General features: G+C 39.3%; 1 protein-coding gene across 7 annotated transcripts in view; it reads right to left on the bottom strand.

The window, feature by feature from the left end:
* The window catches only part of LOC109403124 (elongation of very long chain fatty acids protein 6), an 87,523-nt gene extending 68,551 nt beyond the window's left edge, over positions 1-18,972 (bottom strand). The window contains exons 1-2 of one of the 7 annotated variants that reach the window (XM_062852430.1): positions 18,816-18,972; positions 9,554-9,905 (exon numbers count right to left, since the gene is read on the bottom strand). In XM_062852430.1, the coding sequence (XP_062708414.1) occupies positions 9,554-9,726 (173 nt within the window). In that variant the 5' untranslated portion in view covers positions 9,727-9,905; positions 18,816-18,972. The other 6 variants (XM_062852431.1, XM_019675862.3, XM_019675864.3 and 3 more) reach the window with 6 other exon arrangements.
* Between the last annotated feature and the right edge of the window lie 281 nt (positions 18,973-19,253).

The following is a 19,253-nucleotide window of genomic DNA, read 5'->3' as shown; positions in this document are numbered from 1 at the left end:
ATGAATTTCTAGAACGTCTGGCCAGCCATGAACAGTACTTAGTTTGCACTCTGCTTCAAATACAGTCTCCACCACGTGATCAATTATCAATTTAAGTTGTGTGCTTTCCATTCTCGTCAATCATATCCGGCCGATGTTTATCGCAAGAAATCTCCTCTAAATGACGCCACGCGATGCGCTTCAAGTTCTCCGTGTCGCCTTCGATAGCTTGGGCAAACATTTACGCTAGAATGTTGATACAGCGAATTGCCTCACACCCAACAAAGATGCAAATGCACAAATTGCAATGTTCTCCGCAAAAAAAAAAATGACCATGAGCAATGAGAGAGTCGGAATGTCCAAATCATGTGAAAACACATTTTACAAAATTCATACAGCAATCTAATCCACAAAAGGAAAACGATATTGTTTAGAAATCCAATTACGCTAATTGATACACGGAGCCAAATCGTTTCAAACGAACAAACACGAGAAAAGCAGTTCAAGAACAATCGAATTACTTAATAACATATCTTTCTCCGGCCGTTGTTGTTGATGGTGTGTATTCGTTTTTGACCGGTACGTTCAGACAGATAAAAAGTTGGCTTGTGCTCGACACAAACGAAAAACATAGCAGCACCTCTTCGGCGGACATTCGCGCCACCACCCACATGCCAGCCAGCCAACGCTCGCTCACACATACATATATGAAACCATATGGTTGAGCTTTACCCCGTCGGGGGTGGCAAATGGTTTAATTCGATAATGTTTCTAATTTCATGAAATTGAGCGGTCAGGCAAGAGGCGAAGTGTCGTGATATCAAACGTATTATTTGAAAAAGGACTATCTGTAAAACGTAAACTTTGTGAAGATTTTGTTTTATATTTGTAATTCTTATTTGAAAATCATTTTTTTGTGGTTCTACTTAGACAAACATGCATGTATCTCTTATAGTTTTGTGCAATACATACTACAATAAAACTTAAAAACAAAATTTTGTTTTTTTTTATGAATTTTCAATCAGAAATCTTTTAGTAATGCCAAAATTGCAGTTAAGCCCTTTTCAAATGTTTTGCTTGCTATGTGTTTGTCGGGCCGACTTACGGCACATGCTATCGATGAGACTTTCCGGTTGTGTCCTCAAGCACGAGTCACCCAACCAACCAATTGTTAGTAGACACACGGCCGGACAACAACGAGAAGGGTGATGCGTCCAAGACGAAGATGATGCCACAATTAAAGTACCATTCGATGTCCACCCGGTGATGCTCGCTACCGTTTGGTCTCGATTTTAATTAAAACCGGCAAGGTGAAGCGTTGCAATAGCATAATTTGTTGAACTGCGTGAAATAAGGCCCCCATACCGAGCGTATAAAGCTGCTTTATCCAGCAATGGCACGTTGCATACCGAAATATGTACCAGACTTATCCACTGAGATCTAAAAGATCTCGAAATATTTGAGAAAATTTGATGATAATCAAAGTCAAAATATATTTTTTGTAATTGCGTTGCGTTTTCCCCTACTTTTCACTCGCGGTTGTAACGTTAAAACGGCCTACTTTTCTTCACTAAAACAAAAGTGCCGAAAAGTACTACTTTTCGGCACTCTTAAGAGTGTCGAAAAGTAGCACTTTTCGGCACCATTGTCAGCACCCACTTTTCGATAACTTTCGAGGCTACCGTAGACACAGCTGCTACTTCTACATCCTCTGATGAGCTCGAATCCGAATCAAGACTATCTAGATTCAGATTAAGACTGCTGAACAGTCGTAGAAGCAGCTGAAGCTACTTTTGCTCCTGCCATGGTGCGGTTGCGGTATGACGACGACGAGAGCTTGCAAATTTCTGACACCTACCCTATCATAGCCTACCTGATCAAACAAAAGCACCGCGCTGACGCGCATGAATGCTGCCACGTGGTTCGACTTGAAAGTACGTGTAGCAAGATTATACCAAGGATTATACTGAATGGGTATTTTTTGCAATTACAAAAAACTTTGTATGCAACTCGTTGCAAAACTCGATTTTTTCAGCACTCGTCGTATTTATCCAACTCGGCAAGCCTCGTTGGATAAATGTACGACTCGTGCTGTAAAAATCATCATTTTGCAACTTGTTGCATAAATAACTATTTAAATATATTCATGCTCAGTATTGTTCATTTACTGTTAGTTTTGAAATATCAACATGGAACGAGATCACCCATAAATATATAAGGGCAATGGGCCTACATTGAAGCCCAATGTACTTAGCTTCTCAAGAATAAGAATTCGAAAAAACATACTCCGAATGTTGTTTTAAAATCTTGTGATTTGTTGACCCATTTTTTCCACGTAATCGGAGCATTGCTTCAAGTTGAATCAGCAATCGTTTTTTGCACACAACCATTTTTGACCCATTCCAACCCCCCAACGACGGTATCTTATCGCACGCTATAAAACCAAAAAAAAGCAAACAAAACCATCGATCAACCTTACAATAACTGCAACCAGCCAGCCCGAATCGAAACAACGTTGATAAATGTACCATGTCGCTGATAATTCGAGGCAAATTTTAGCAACCCCTACCGGTTTCCGCGGCTAATATCGCGGTATTCTGTGCGATCATCCGGAATAAACCGATGTGTGACGCTCGCAGTTTCGGTTATTCAGAGTTAGGCAGATAGTGAATCTCGAGTCGTCGTTGTTACTCGCAATGACGTCCACGTTCACTACTGGCTGGCGACAAGTGTATGTGCGAATTATTATTGGTCATTTCCTCTCGACAAAGCGCTGTATAATGTATGTAGATAGGTACAGTCATTGCACAATTATGGGTCACTCTGTCACAATTATTAGTCAGTCAGTTCACCATGCAATTCAAATGGAATTGACCCATAATTGTGGGTGACCCATGATTGTGCTATGACTGTATGATAGATAGCGGTGTTAAAAGAATGGCGAGGGAGTTTAGATGGGATGAAGCGTGAAGCGTTTTAAATCTGCGATTTTTATATAGGTAGATTCAATTGTTTTCCTCAATTATTGTTTATTGGTCTCCGTCTGATTAAAGTTTTCAAACATCAACAATAGTTAAAAAAATGTAGGTTAATGTTCACACTTTTAATGAAATATGAACAAACGCAGCATTTTTTTCGGCTTGTTCGAGAATTATATCCGAAAAAGTGTACAATACAATACAATAAAAATGACAAACATTGTTATGCCGGTTGTACATTCATCGCTATCAGGGAAACCCCCAGTGGATACAAATTTACTATGTTTCTGCTTCATCGTATAATTATCATATTTGGTCGTGGTTGTTGTAGCAGACCGACTGTCGCATCAAAACATGTTTGTGTTTATCTGATTAATCTTGACGTAATTTAACGTGTGATCGGAACATATTCCTAATCCACTATTGAATAAGAGATCATATGAATGTACAGCTGAGGAAAAAAACGTGTGATTTGTGTTTATAACCCATTATACATTGTTTAAAACCCCATCTCAATCGAAACGTTTTTGTGTCCAGAACTCAAAGCTATCAAAATTCAGACTTCATACAAACAGGTTTAGCACTGCTAGATTTTGTTGCTATATAAAATGGAGCATCATCGTTCACACATATGATGACAAGGAAGAGATTACATCTCAAATTAGTGTCTAGTGGCGTACACATATGTAATCCAAGTTTGCGGTATCTTTTAACTCGATATGAATGATGATCATTCTTATAGTAGAATCATGTTCTGTGTCCGAAAATGTGGAGAAAAAACAGTATACCGTCCTAATAACCGTGCTAATAATATTATTGTACACCCAATTCGTTTTTTTTTTCAAGGGTCAGCACTTTTAGTAGGGCACTCTCGGTAAAGTACTAGATTCATAGTAATGTGAGATTGTAAATTATTCATTTCTGCAATGAAAATGGTGCATATAGCGTAAGTGTTATGATTTCTTGCCTAATTTGATGCAGTTGGAGCAAAGCTTTGAGTCACTGACTGTGGTGTTGTATTCTCGATTTCGTAACTCTTCAACAACACTACACGCAGAAAATCGAGAGCTTTTATTTTTTGTTCTATTAAAAAAATAATTTTAATTGTTTCAAAAAAAAAATGGAAATAAACCATTGCTTGTTTTGAAATAAAGCATGACAAATTTAGAATATAAAATTAATGGGATTCTTTCAGGCATTTTTCTAAAAGAGTTTCTTCAGGTATTCCTATCGAAGTTCCTTCTTTAGGGATAAATCCAGGAATTCCATCTAAGATTCCTACAATACAAGTTGCTCCAGAAGCTCCTCCGGTGATCTCTCCAGTACCTTCTCCAGGGATTTCTCCAGTAGTTCCAGAAGGATTTAAGGATACTTAGAGGTTTCATTCTGTTTCATTAGGAATTCAGAACTTCAAAAGATCCCTCAGCTATTCCAACAGGAGTGCCCTCATGTAGGGGGTTGTGGGGCAAGTTGGCCACCCTAAGCTTAGGCGCCTTGGGAGCATATATTTTCATTAGAATGTGGCTATTTAACACTCATCCCCTTTGTTTCATGTCTTTTCTATCTTCTTAACACAAAAAAAATACATTCATTCGAAAAATGCTACTTTCCACATAGAATTTTTGCCATATGGGGCAAGATGGCCACCCCATCGTGGCAAGACGGCCACAGAGCTAAATTTTGAAAATTAGAGTGCTTCAATCCCTAAGAAACGTTCAATAAACCAAGGTCAAATCACCTGCAACGCTTTGCCTACAGAGGATGTGGTATTTGCCAACATTTTCTTTATGATAATGTTTGAAATGAAATTGATAGAAATTTCTTTGAAAATGTTCTATGATTTGGTCCATTTTTTCAGCAAACTTGTTTCTCTCGAAACGATTTATCTTCAGATACATTACTATTCTTTTCTTGCATTATACTGTAATTCAACGTCTTATAACAAACCCTCTTATTGCGGTTTTAGCTATGATCTTCCAGCCCTGCGCCAAAATACTCAATGAAATAAATCACCGTTCAACACCAAATAACTTCAAAGTTGTTCTGAGGTATCATCTCCATCGCAGTTACTTTTAACTGCTCCAACTAATATGAAAAAGTAATTTTCTGTGGTTTCTGCAACTCTAAATATTAATATCAATTTTGAGGCTGCTTTAGATTGGTTTTCGGATGGCGACATAGACCTTACCACAGGTGGCCATCTTGCCCCGAATGATTACGATACGTTTATCATTTTTTATATGATATAATTAATTTAAAACATTGGAATTTTATTGTCGAGGTTTAACAACAGTCACATATAGACACCATTAAAAATTAAAAATATTTTTTTAAACGATGTTATTTCATTACTAATCCTTAAAATCAGATGACCTAATACTATAAGAAAACACTGTTTTTGACCACTCAAACTTCAAACACTATTTTATAGCAGATTTTTAAACCAATAGTAACTTTTTCGCACATTATAAACATGAAGCATTGTTTATAATCACAACCCATGCAGAAAATATTGTTGTGTTGCGAATTAATGCTTAAAACACAGGGTGGCCATCTTGCCCCACAAACCCCTATTCCTTCAGGAGTTTCGTGCACAGACTTTTTTAGAAGAGTTCAGGAATCTCTCTAGGAGATCCATCAGGAATTCTTCCAAAATTCTTCAGGAATACCTACAGGAGGACCTTTAGAGATTAGTCTATGAGTTCTTTCAGGCATTCCTTCTGAAGTTCCTTTAGGAATTTCTACAGGAGCTCCTACAGGCTTTAGTCCAGGAATTCCTTCAGTGATTCCCCCATGAGCTTCGGGGATTCGTGCATATTTTTTCAGTGATTCCTCCTGGAATTTCTCGAGGATTACTTCAGAAAATCCTTCGGGGATTTGCCCTGGAATTCCTTCGGGACTTTTAAAGGAATTTCTTCGGGGATTCCTTCTTGCAATTCCTGGAATTCATTCGAAGATTTCTTTTGAAAACCTTCGAGGATTGATCCTGGAAATCCTTCGGAGATTCTTCCTGGATTTTTTTTTCGAAATCATAGGATTCCTCCCTGAACTCCTTCAGGAATTCCTCTTGATAACCCTTCGGTGATTGCGCCTCGAAATCCTTCTGGGATTCATCCTCGAATTTCTTCGAAGATTCCCGCTGCAAATCCTTCGGAGAATGCTCCTGGAATACCTTCAGTAGGGATTGTTCTTGGAACGCCTTCGGAGATTCACCCTGAATTTTCTCCAAGGATTTCTCCTGGAATTCCTTCAGAGCCGCCTAGAATTCCTTAGAAGATTCCTCCTAAAATTCCTTCGAGGATTGCTCCAGACTATCCTTCGATTTCTCCTCAAATTCCTTTGAAAATTCCTCATGAAATTTCTTTGTGCAGTCCTGCTGGAATTCTTTTGGTGATTTCTTATTATTATTAGCTTTATTAGGGAGATTTTCAGCCCGAGGCTGGTTCATCTCCAATGGAGTTTTCTACATGAATTCCATTTGGAGATTTCTGTTGAAATTTTTCTGGGATTTTACCTGAAATTTCTTCGAGGATTCTTCTGGAGTTCATCTGGAGATACCTCCTGGAATCATTCGGGATTTGTTCTGGAATTCCTTTGCTATTTCTGCAGGGATTCATCCAAGCATTCCTCCTAGATTTCTTTTGAGGATTCCTCCTGCATATCATTCTATGATTCCTTCTGGCATTCCTTTGGGGATTTCTTCTATAATTTCTTCGGGGATTCCTTCAGGATTTTTTTACAAGATTCTTCTAGGAGTTCCTTAAACAACTTCTTAAGGACTATAATCAGACATATTTTCAGGATTTCCTCATGGAGTTCCTACAAGAATTCCCCCAGGTTTTCCATCTTCCACGAATTCTTTCAGGGTTCCTCCTTGATTTCCTCCTCTTTAAAATTCTTCGTGGGTTCGTCTTTTGGGGATTTCACCTTGAAATCCTTCGAGATTCCTCCTGGAGTTCTTTCGGTGTTTCCTCCTGGAAATTCTTGAGAGATTTCTCCTGGAATTCCTACGATGATTGCTCTTGAAAATCCTTCGAAATTCCTTCAGGGATTCCTCTTGGAATTTCTTCGAAAATTCCTCCTGCAATTCCTTCGGAGATTCCTCCTGGAACTCCTTCAAGAGTTCATCCAAGCATTAGAATACTTTCCTTTGGGGATTCCACCTAGAATTACTTTGAGGACTCTTCCATGACTCCACCTGGAATTGCCGTGGGATTTTCTTCTGGAATATCTCCGGAGATTTCTATGGAAAATCCTTTAGAGATTTACCCTGGATTTTCTCCGGAGATGCCCGTGGAAATTCTTTGGAAAATCCTCCAGAAATTCTTTCGGGGATTCCTTCTGGAATTCCGTCGAATATTCCTACTGGATATCCTACGATGATGCCTTCTGGACCTTCTTCGAGGATTTCCCCGTGAATTCCTTTGGAAATTCCCTTTGGAATTCTTTCGGAGACTCTTGCTGGAATTTTTTCAAAGATTCTCCTGAAATTCCGTTGGAGATTGCTTCTAGACTTTTTTCGGGGATTCTTCCTGAAATTATCCTAAAATTCCAATCAGGGATTTCTTCAGTAGTTTTAGCAGGGATCTATCTAAGCGAGTATCTGGAACCACCAGGGATTCGTGTAGAATTTCCTTCAGGGTTTGATACAGCAGTTTTTCCTGCAGGAATTAGTCCACAAGTTGCTTCAGGGATTCCTCTGCGAGTTCATTTGGAGATTCCTCTAGGAGTTTCTTCAGGAATTCCTCTTGCAGTTCCCTCAAGGTTTTCTCCTGGAATGCCTTCTGGGATTTCTCGTGGAAATTCTTCGGGGATTCCAAAGTCTAAAAATTGCTTCTGAAAAAAACAAAACAAAAACATATCTAAATCGATACTTTATTGCCCTTCGATGGCAATGGAGTAACGCGACATGCATTGCACTAAGGATACGGGTGATGTTACATTTTTTCTAATAAATGATCGAAGTAACGGACTCGAACCGAAATAAAAAAATAGGTATTCAAACGTACGAATTTATGTTATCAATGGTCCTGAAAAAGCTCAGACTAATTAATTCTAGAGAGGACTGACTTTTTTTTGCCATTTTTGGTCACGCCGAATCACGCCGCCATCACGCCGAATCACGTTGCCATCAGCGTGACGCAGCCGCCGCCGGCCAAAAATGGTCCTCGAGCCACCGCCGCGCAAAATATAGTCGGCGCACAGGTCTACTCACGACTTACCGAAGAATTTGCTAAGATTTTTTTTATTTGTATAACGAGATTTTTAGCTCAAGGCTAGTTGGAAATTTTATAATCCTTAGTATTTGTTGTAGTGGTCTCCAGTTTAGCCTAGTGGTTAAGGCTATCCATCGCCAATCCGGCGGGTTGGATTTCCGTTCCGGTTGGGATCTTTTTTTTTTTGACTCCCTGGGCAAAGAGTATCATTATGCTTGCCTCACAATATACAAATTCATGCAAAGGCAGGCAATGAAAGCCCTTCATTTAATAGCTGTGGGAATGCTCAAAGAACACTAAGTAGAAGAGAGGCAGGCCAAGTTCCAATGGAAACGTAGAGCCATAAAAGAAGAAGTATTTGTTGTTCTAGAATCCTAAAAACACAATGAAAATTTTGACACAATCGATTGAATCTCAATTGAAGTTTCAAATAGTTTTAGACATTAACAACAATAGATCGTCGTCGAAAACGTCTATTCAAAACTGTAAAAAGTTAGTCATGGCGCTACTGTATCAAAATACAAGTTAACGCCTTGTATAACATTGTCATTAAGTTCAATTATAAGCCGGCAAAGTAAAAAGTTCGGTGTCGCTGTAAACGCGACTATTAAGCTTACACAAAACGACTGTAAATCATCGTAGAGAGAAACGATGCCCATACGGTTGACTACACATGTACGTATGGCTATCGTTTTTCGTACAGTCATCACTTTTGATGACAGTAGTGTTTCGACTTTGAACTTGACTATTACATGCAACACATTCAGCACTCTCTGATCACAGAGGCTCGTTTTTTTTTTAATGGAATCCCGCATAAACGATAACCATAAGATTTGCTTAACCACCCATTCGGGATACAGTTCGAACAGTATGCAGTATTGTTGAACCGTCTACAATTAGGTCCGTTTATTGTGTTGGTTTATTAGGGATGATTTTCGCCGAATTATGCGAAGTGAAATTCTTTCTCTTATCGTAAGTACGTTCAGTTGAAAAACGGACATTTACATGTAGTTTCGATGGTAATTATCTTCCATTTAATTGACATATAAATTTAATAAAAGAAGTTTAAGGACATATGGTTCAGTTATATGTACCTTTTTTAAATAAATCAAAAATTGTGTTGGGATATCATTTTCTTGTCAGAGTTGAGCATCACTTTCTCAACCCAATTCGAAAATAATGGTGCGTACCCATTCAACAGCATTCGGTCACACTTCAGTTACCACTAAGGTCTTCACCACTACAAAACCCACCTATCGTTGAAACCTTGTGCGAACAGAGCGGTGTGACATCATTCGAATAAATTATACCTATCTTCTCTTATCAGCACGGTCAGCGTTGGTTAACAGAAGAACCATCATTTTATTTTCACCCACTTACCTTGGTCTATTTTGCATGAAGTGCTGTCCTCCGAAGATCACCGCCATGTAGATTCCACAGTAGTAGAACACGTAGGTCCAGTTTTTGACCATCCAGACCCGCGTATCCTGATGAATGAATTCATTTTCAAAGTCGAAGATGTACGAGTAGTTTGGCGTGATCTCGACATTCATCTTTGCTGCTGCTGTTGTTGCTGAAGTCTCAGGGATGCGTTGTGTTGTTGTTGTTGTTGATGATGCTCTATTTCAATAGCACTGCGGTTGAGCAACTATTTGTTGTGCTCTCTCAGATGGATTTTTCTTGTATCACTTTGCAATTAAGCCACGCTTAACGAATCAATCACAACCCCGAGCTTTGGAAAGAGAAGAAACGATGTTGTTTTATACACCCCTGTCTACATCACAGATTATCCAACTAGTTTTCGGCACTCGCGTTAGCAGTGGATGTGTTGATATAGAAACACAATAGAGCTGTCTTCGTGCCACTACCACCACACACTATATCTTTCTTTTTCTCTCTTGAATCGGTTTTTGGGGATATTTTGTCCACGCCGGGGATGCCGGTTAGTATTACATGTTTCAGGTGCCTAACCGTGAATCTAAAATTTTGATCAAATTAATGCAAAGTTTCGAAACCGTTTCGATACGCGCAAAGGCGCGTGTTACGAATACAGTGACGAACGAAAGCCTCGACGAAAGGATTGCACATAAATTTATTAATCGATTTCACGTTTAGCCGAGCTTAGGCATCCACCGAAGAGATGAGTGTTTCGCCGTTTCGATGTCGGAGAAAAAGAGAGAAATAGTGGTGGTTTCTTCTTCGCCTTGTCTTCTTCAAACGTAATCACAAACGTATAGTCGCCTTGGATAAAACTTATGTCACACACGCGATCACTTTTTCATGTTTGGCATTGGAGAAATTTCTCGCTTGTTGTTGGACTAGTTTTCGTAATCTTCGAATTCACTTTTACAAAACCGCTTCCCAGACCTCCACGATGTCTGACCTTGTCCGCTGAAGCACACTACAAAAGCTCATAAAACGGGAGAACCTATCCGCACAAATACCACTTCCCCTGTGGGAGCAGCCGGAAATTGACCGGAAGAATATACACCAAGTTAGTAGTTATGAATCACATCCATAAGGAAACGCTAGTTTCACGCTTATTTGATAACAAGCAGTTGAAAACAAGATATGAGCACTGCAAGCGCCAAATAAGGGTTGAGCAATACTTCTACTGGATGCAGGTCCTCAACACTCCTGCGTCGCTGAAAACGGTGTGGAACCTACACTCCGGTGAGGTTTACAGTTGTACGGTCGATAACTGACTGGAAGTTGAATGGGCCGAGCCACAATTTTAAGCTAGCACTGCCGCTGTTGCTCGGTCACGCTGTGTTGCGAGGGGTTTTATAAAACTTTTCGATCGCACCACATGCGTCCAGCCAGTCAGCCAGCCATCGGCAGCTTTAGAGACCAGAGTTCGAGTAGATTCACCACTGAGAGGGAGAACGCGATCCGTGTCCGAGAGAATCAAACTCTCAGATTCAGACGTTGCCAATCATCAAGAAAGGTGGTTTCCAGATGAGGTGCACCGTTGGACGGTGATTCAGAGGGAATCTGTAGGTACTTTCATGGAAGATAGATGGCTGGCTGTTCACCTGGAGGAGAGTGAGTGAGCACAGAATGAGCGGATGCCCGCGATACGCATTCCTAAGAGTAGTGGGCTGCAAGTACGCAGACATGGACAACAGACCATGCGCTGCCTTAGGGTGGTTCAAGCAAGTATGCACCCTCTTTTGTATATGTAGGGTAAAAAATATAATTTGGACATGTATATAATTTGAACATGCACGGCGATGTATGCCTTGTTCCGGAGAGCTAACAAAAGTAGATACTTCTCAATATCGATTATTGGATCAAGTAGACCCTATTCTGATGACTTGCGTTGAAAATACGCTTAACAATGGGGCACGTTCGGTGTAGTACTAGATTTGTAGTAATGAGCTGAATTTTAGTATGGTGAGAAGGTCAAATCTCCGTTTCTGCAATGAAATGGTGCAAAAAGCGTGGGTATTATGATTCCTTGCCTAATTTGATGCTGTTTGAGCAAAACTTTGGATAACTATGTTGTTTATGTTGCAAGATATGAAGAAAACAACAACACTGTTGCCCAAAGTTTTGCTCAAACAGCATCAAATTAGGCAAGGAATCATAATACCCACGCTTTTTGCACCATTTCATTGCAGAAACGGAGAATCGACCTTCTCACCATACTAAAATTCAGCTCATTACTACAAATCTAGTACTTCACCGATCTGTCCTATTAAGAATTTACTTCAAAATTATCGAAAATGTAAATTATTTCACTAAAACCCCTCAAATGCACAGGTATGCAAGACGACATACACTTCACAGTCAAATACAATATTCACCTCAAAATGGTTGAATTAAGGTTGTTGAAAGAAATTTGAAAGCCTTTTTGCAATGAAAAATGTTCAATAAAGAAGCATTAGGCAGTCAATTTCTTATCATTCATCTAGAACGTTTAAATTAGGTGGTGTCCAAAATACATTACAAGTTTTCTACTGTAAATATATTTTGGTCATCTGACGAGCTACATGGGGATGCAGTGCGATTGCATACTTGGAGGCGTATTCTGTGGGTCTGGCGATATTTCCTCGATTTTAACAAAAACTGTAATAGTTATCAAAATAGATGCCTGTTAAGCGGAGAAATTTGATTATTTGTAAGAAAATATTTGTTAATTTATGGTACTTCCATCATTTAGCAGTATTAATTGCTAAACATTGAGATAATTGCCTGTCCAAATTATATATACATTAGGGTGTCCAAAACATATATTCGGTGTCCAAAATGCAATTCTTACAGGCGATCGGAAATTGCGATTTCTCAGCTTAAAACGCTCTCGTTAAGGTTTTTGTCACCAGCAACGCAAAGTGCAATCATATTATAAGCGTATTGGTAACTTTGCAAAATAATCAATTGTTTTCTAAGGAAGCTAGGGGACGATTTTTTCAACGTTGTCCTCAGCCTGTCCAAAATACATGAATTACCCTATTATCGAGATTGTTGGCCCTAAACTAGTTCATCTTGGATTCTGACCACCATTTATATGCAAGAGGACTCCTAAAGAGCAACACAAAGACATATGTACTCGTAATATTATGAGATACAACAGAATCAATAGTGTAAAATTACATCGATAGAGTAAAGAGAAACAAAAGCAAAGCTTGTAGACATTGAAGGTCTTCATTCCAGAATAGTTTGGATAATCTAGATCACCAAGCTGTTGAACCTAGATGAATATTGCAAAGTTATCAGAATTTCACTGTAAGGCACTAAGAGTAGCGGAGATTATATTAAGCGAGAATTCGCACAAATACTCTAAATATGACAGATATTGCGTTGCAACCCACATTTCAACATACATAAGGGTCCATCTGCATGCCAGTGAGTGGACACCCAAATAGTATCACATAGAGATACTACAGGTACAACAGATACTACATATAGGTACATCAGACACAATCGTGAAACAATTATGACGATAGATTGAAGAGATAGAAGAGTAGAGCCTTCAGACTTTGGAAGTTCTAATTAATTCAGAATAGTTTGGATGGCCTAGGATATCGAATGAATGTACCAAAACATTATGGTTGTACATTGAGGCTCCATCAGCAGCATAAACTACATTCCATGAACATTCTTTACAACTTAATATAGCGTATGTAGATATTGTAACCCAAGGTTATTTCACGGAATGTCCATTTGTACTTTACGGAATGTCTCTTGTATTTCACGGAATGTCCAACTACCACAATATCGAGTTGCTCATAATATTGCAAGGTCTAATGGTCATCAACATGACTTTTTTTAACAGAGTAAACAGAAATGAAGGTAGATTTTGTAGATCTTGAAAAAAACAATTCCAGAGTAGTTTGGATGACCTACATCACCCAATTGGGTTCTTTAGGGGCATCCAGATTATTTCATAATCAGATTCTCCGCCCAAAAAATAGTCGAAATCCAAAATTTCATAATTTTTGGAGTTCGGGAACTATTTTTAAAATGCATTTAAAGTTTGTATGGAGATTTTTATTGTTCGGGTCGAACTGTCATTTTATCGTTTGAACTGTCATTCTATCCACGAAAATTGAAACTTTTTTGTTTATTTAACATTCAAAACAAAGGTATAGGAATCCAATAAAATCACGTTATACTCGGAAAAATGAACTCTTTCGATTAGGCTATAGAAAATAGCAATATTTTATTCACCAAAAAAACCCAATTCATGTAGGTACCATGAGGATTTAGGCGGAATTAAAAGGTAACTCATTCGAAGGGGTATCAGAAGACCGGCTCCAGAGGCACGTTATCCTCCATTTGGGACATTTGTACCATTAAAAGAGGGTATTCTGCTTAAGGGTTCGAAAAGTCGGTTGAAAAATTGGTGCTGATATCGCTAGATTTATAATAGGATTTCGTACTGTGGCCCAGAATTTCTGATTCCTGATTTTTTGGAGCGTTTGAAAGAAATACATTCTTAAAGAAATGTTTGGTGAAAAGCTCAAAGCAATTCCTTTAAATTGACCTTAATTTATGAACCACCCTAAAACCACTAACACTACCACCCCAGTTTACACAAATCACGCGATATCCAAGGTGGAATACAGGTTTCGATTCTCCGGTCGAGCTGTGGAGTAAATATCGACTCTCAGCTCCACTCAGCTTGCTGCATGCGCTCTCTCTCTCTCACTGTTGTCTGCTGGCCTGGCAGATACAATCCGCTCCAGTCACAGTTGGACAACTTTCGCTAGTAGGTACATAAAGCTCTCTGATATCTATGATATCTCATATCACATACTGAAAGCATAATACTTTTGGCAAATAGTTTTTTTACGCATTGGCAATAAGGATAGTCTGCAATTTTTAGTTGTGCCTGGAAACGACATTGGGATAAGCTTTCGGGAGATAATCTCCACCTTGTATTCTTCATTTAGCATTTCCATACCGCATTAGATGATCTCTCTCTCTCTCTTTCAATGCGTTTTCTTTGATTAGATGGCTAGACCATGTATAGACGGGATAGGCAACATTTCAATCCCGAAATAAAAGAATTGGATATTGGATGGGTAGGGGAAATCGGTTTAATACGTGCCACCGGGGTAAATCGACGCGATATCCTGCAATATCTCTCTGATAAAAAGTTTTGATGTAATAATATTCACGGAGACAAATTTCGTTCGTTTGAAACAAAAATATTCACGTTTATTCGGTAAACTGATAAAATATTTAAAACTAAAATATTAATTATTAAAACAAACTCAATTACATATTGATTTCTACAATAGCCATTGAAGAGCCCTCCGCTCCGCCGTCGAGAACATAAACAAAACAAACAAACAAACAAGTTCCAGCTGCATCACCAAACAAGATTTCCTCTTGCAAAAAAGGCAAGTTTCACCAAAAGTTTCCACGAAATCCCATTGATTTTGGGAGCGTATGTTATCTACATGATGTTGGCATTGAAAGTGCCACGCGGGAAGTGGATTTTCCTAGAGAAGGGTTAATTTAATTGGAAAACAAATATTTCCGTAGGGCCGACCTGCCACAAAAAAAAACAAAAATTTTTACATTTGTTTCTAACATAACCTGTCAGAAGATACATGTTTGTTTTTTTTTTGTAATTTGTAATTTGTTGTTTATTGGGTACGTTAGCCTATTAGTTTTACAAACCATGTATCAGGTCAAGGAGTTTCAAAAATGGATTGAATTCGCTTCAAATGTGACGTTAGCTATTCTGTTCAAGTTGGGACAAACTTATGTCGTATTGGGTGGATTGTCGCAACAAATGCAGGTTGTGACATTGTCATTATTGTCGCTCTCTCTCTCTCTTCTTGGCGTAACGTCCTCACTGGGACAAAGCCTGCTTCTCAGCTTAGTGTTCAATGAGCACTTCCACAGTTTTTAACTGAGAGCTTCCTCTGCCAATGACCATTTTGCATGTGTATATCGTGTGGCAGGCACGAAGATACTCTATGCCCAAGGAAGTCAAGGAAATTTCCTTTACGAAAAGATCCTGGACCGACCGGGAATCGAACCCGTCACCCTCAGCATGGTCATGCTGAATACCCGTGAATACCATTATTGTCGCGCTACGGTTGAATTTTGATTCATTGGACGGCGCGTTTTCACCCCAAAAAATTAGAAACGCACATAAGGACAACACTTTTCAAAAAAAATATAACTCTGCTTCTATAACGTTATTTGATTTACAATTTTCAAGAAAAAGAAGGAAACATATTGAACTTTTGGATGACAGTGAAAGTGAAAGTGATTTAGAGTTACTTGATTTTGGCAGTGCCACTACCGCAACATTTCAAGCATGGAACGAAAAAAGAGAACAGATGTCCCGGAAGCAAGCGAAAAAAAATTGAACGGTTACTTAGTAAGCATAACATTTATTATTTATTTAATAGTCTCCACATTCTGTATCTGTTTTGACTCACCATTACCCTCTGGAGACGAATCAGCCTTGGGCTGAAAGTCTCGGTAATAAAGACATTAAAAAAGCAACAAGAATGGACATTTTTGAGTGGTTCATAGCTAAAATCCAGTTACTTAGGAGGCGCGTTATACGTCTCCCCTAACAGTAATAAGTGTTTTCATGTTCTAGACAGGGTCTGGGATCATGTGGGCAGAAACCTATGTTGGACACTTGCTATTAGCAGACAATTTCAAACCGATTGACTTGAGTTTTAAAAGGATTGAACATGACTAGATACTGTACGTATCTGATCGTGTCCCAAAAATCAACTCAATCGGTTCAAAATTGATCGAATTATAGCAGCAAGTGCCCAAAATAGGCCCCCTGCCCAAATGGTCCGAGACCCTATTACGCTTTTTCATGATGAAAATCTATCGCCCAGTTCACACTACCGTCATCTTGTGTAACAAACACAAGAAAAAGCAATGCTCGCGCCTCCTGTTGTGAGTTACATCCTTGATTACTTATATAAAGATTTAAAATGATCGCTAAAAGCAAAGTCGATATAAATTTTGTCAGTGTTACGCAGGGGGAATGACAGTTCCTTTGCTAACCGGAAAAATCCGCATTTATCCGTTGCTAACCGTCGTTAACCGCGTTGCCCAAGTTAGCAGGGATTAGCGACGGTTAGGAACAGATAAATGCGGATTTTCCAGTTAGAAAAGGATATGGGTAATTCTCGCTGAGACCGGCCCACTATTTACACCTTGTCTTCAAAAATGTTTAAGGTGCCGATTTTCTGAAAACCCTCGCCTAAAAAGTAAGAAAAATGCATTTGGTTACTCAAATTGATGGACCCCCCGTTAGTTAGAGCCACAACAATTTTTGCAGAACCCTCGATTTTGGTCAAATGGTGGCTCACTAAAACCGTTATAACTCGAAAGTTTCACCGAAAACCACCTCAAAACGAAACGTTGTTGAAAAGAGGAGAGATAGAGCTACTATTTACAATAATAAAAAGTTGGGTCGGCCATATTGATTTTGTCCGCCATCTTGGATTTTTATACAAAAAAAAATTTTTCACCATGAGGGCAACCACCGATTTTCGAATATACATAACATATCAAAAAATTAGAGATGTCTTTTTCTTCTTTCAAAAGTTATCTACAGTTTTGTAAATTGAGCCACGTTTTCTCCATACATTTCCATGCGCACCGGCAAAGACATGCAACAGCATCCGAGTTTACGCCTGCATGTATACACAAAGGCGCGTGTCGCAAAATTTGGCCAAATCGGAGGTTCGTTTCCGTTTTTGACTGTTTCTCAATGATGCGGGCATTGTTTTTATAACTTTTTTAGTGTTTTGAAAAGCTTAAACCTTCAATTTTCCATTAGTGGGTTCAGAATTTTAATTCTTGTTCGTTAACACTGCGAAAAAACGCTGCATTTATGTAAACGGTCGGCACCGGGCCCTGTGCGCAAAAGTGGCAAGATTTACGAAACTGTAGATAACTTTTGAAAGAAGAAAAAGACATCTCTAATTTTTTGATATGTTATGTCCCAGCTTTCAATTGATGCATAAATTTCGAAAATCGGTGGTTGCCCTCATGGTGAAAAAAATGTTTTTGTATAAAAATCCAAGATGGCGGCCAAAATCAATATGGCCGATCCAACTTTTTATTATTGTAAATAGTAGCTCTATCTCTCCTCTTAACAACATTTCGTTTTGAGGTGGTTTTCAGTGAAACTTTCGAGTTATAACGGTTTTAGTGAGCCACCATTTGACCAAAATCGAGGGGTCTGCAAAAATTGTTGTGGCTCTAACTAACGGGGGGTCCATCAATTTGAGTAACCAAATGCATTTTTCTTACTTTTTAGGCGAGGGCTTTCAGAAAATTGGCACCTTAAACATTTTTGAAGACAAGGTGTAAATAGTGGGCCGGTCTCAGCGAGAATTACCCATATGTCATTTCCCTTGGTGTTACGTCTATTTGTCTGTGGCAAACGCAAAGAAAAACGATACGCATCTGGTTGTAGAGGCCACAAGTAGGAAGATTTAAAATTATTGAAGCGTGAAAAAGCAAAAATCTTCCCTTCTTCACTTGCTCACAGAAAACCGCACACAAAATCATCACCACAGACAAACAGACGTAACACCTTGAACGATTTCCATGGAAATCCATCGCCCAGTTCACACTACCATCACCTGGTGGAAAAGTTGCACGATTCACTGTGTTGTGCAATATCGTCAAAAGAAGGCGCTAGTGTGAAACGTCAAACGCATAGAAAAACGATGCGTGCGTCTCTGGTTGTGAAAGCCACAACTATGAAAATTTAAAATGATCGTTAAAAACGTGGTCGATGGAAATTTCGCAAGTGTTACGTCTGTTTGTCTGTGTCATCACCTTCGTAGTCCCCATAGACCTTACAAATAAAACCAACAGCAGCTTTTGACCAAGTATTGCACTTCCGCGCTCAGTGTGCGAATGATATCATTCATATCTTGAAGTCCACCACTACCATCGCAACCATAATGAAAGCAAGAGAGCGTGGAGAGCGCATATCCGCACTAACACACATTCAACCGATCCGGTCAATAATTTTTCCTTCCACTACCAAGGGAAAGTGATTATTCGTCATATGCGGCGTCAAACTTGTCACCATTCGTCGGAACAAAATACCGTAAAATAAGCCCCCGCGTCGAGCTACACTAGAAATGCACTGCACATTGAACGAAGCAAACTATCATTCACTAACCAGAACACAGCTGCAGAAAAACAAATGCCGATATCGCGAGTTTTTAGCAAATGTGGCCCCGGGCGTGATCGCACACTTTCGCACAAAACACCAAACTTTCTCAAAGTGACAGATGCTAGCTGCCTGATGGTAGTCGGGCGGGTGTCTCGCTCGCATCTCGATTGAGCGGACGACGTCGTAAATTTTCTCATTGGGCTTTTGGCGGACTGTTCGACAAATACCAACGCAAGCTCAGTGCCTTCGTTCTATTTTTACCGAGTATGTTTACAGCTTTCAACCAATCTGCTAAGCGTGTTGGTGAACGCGACGGAATCCAATGTGTACTCACAGAAACCCTTCCGCTCCGACGATGCAGCACCTCAACCAATAAGAGACCGGCGTTTTTATAGCAAGAGAGGTACGGATCATGGACTCTCTCGCTGCTTTCTTTATACGCAA

The sequence above is a fragment of the Aedes albopictus genome, chromosome 2 (genome assembly GCF_035046485.1).
Source record: "Aedes albopictus strain Foshan chromosome 2, AalbF5, whole genome shotgun sequence".
In the NCBI taxonomy this organism is placed as follows: domain Eukaryota; kingdom Metazoa; phylum Arthropoda; class Insecta; order Diptera; family Culicidae; genus Aedes; species Aedes albopictus.
The sequence above is the reverse complement of the archived record's forward strand: the minus strand, read 5'-3'. Positions and strand labels throughout refer to the sequence as shown.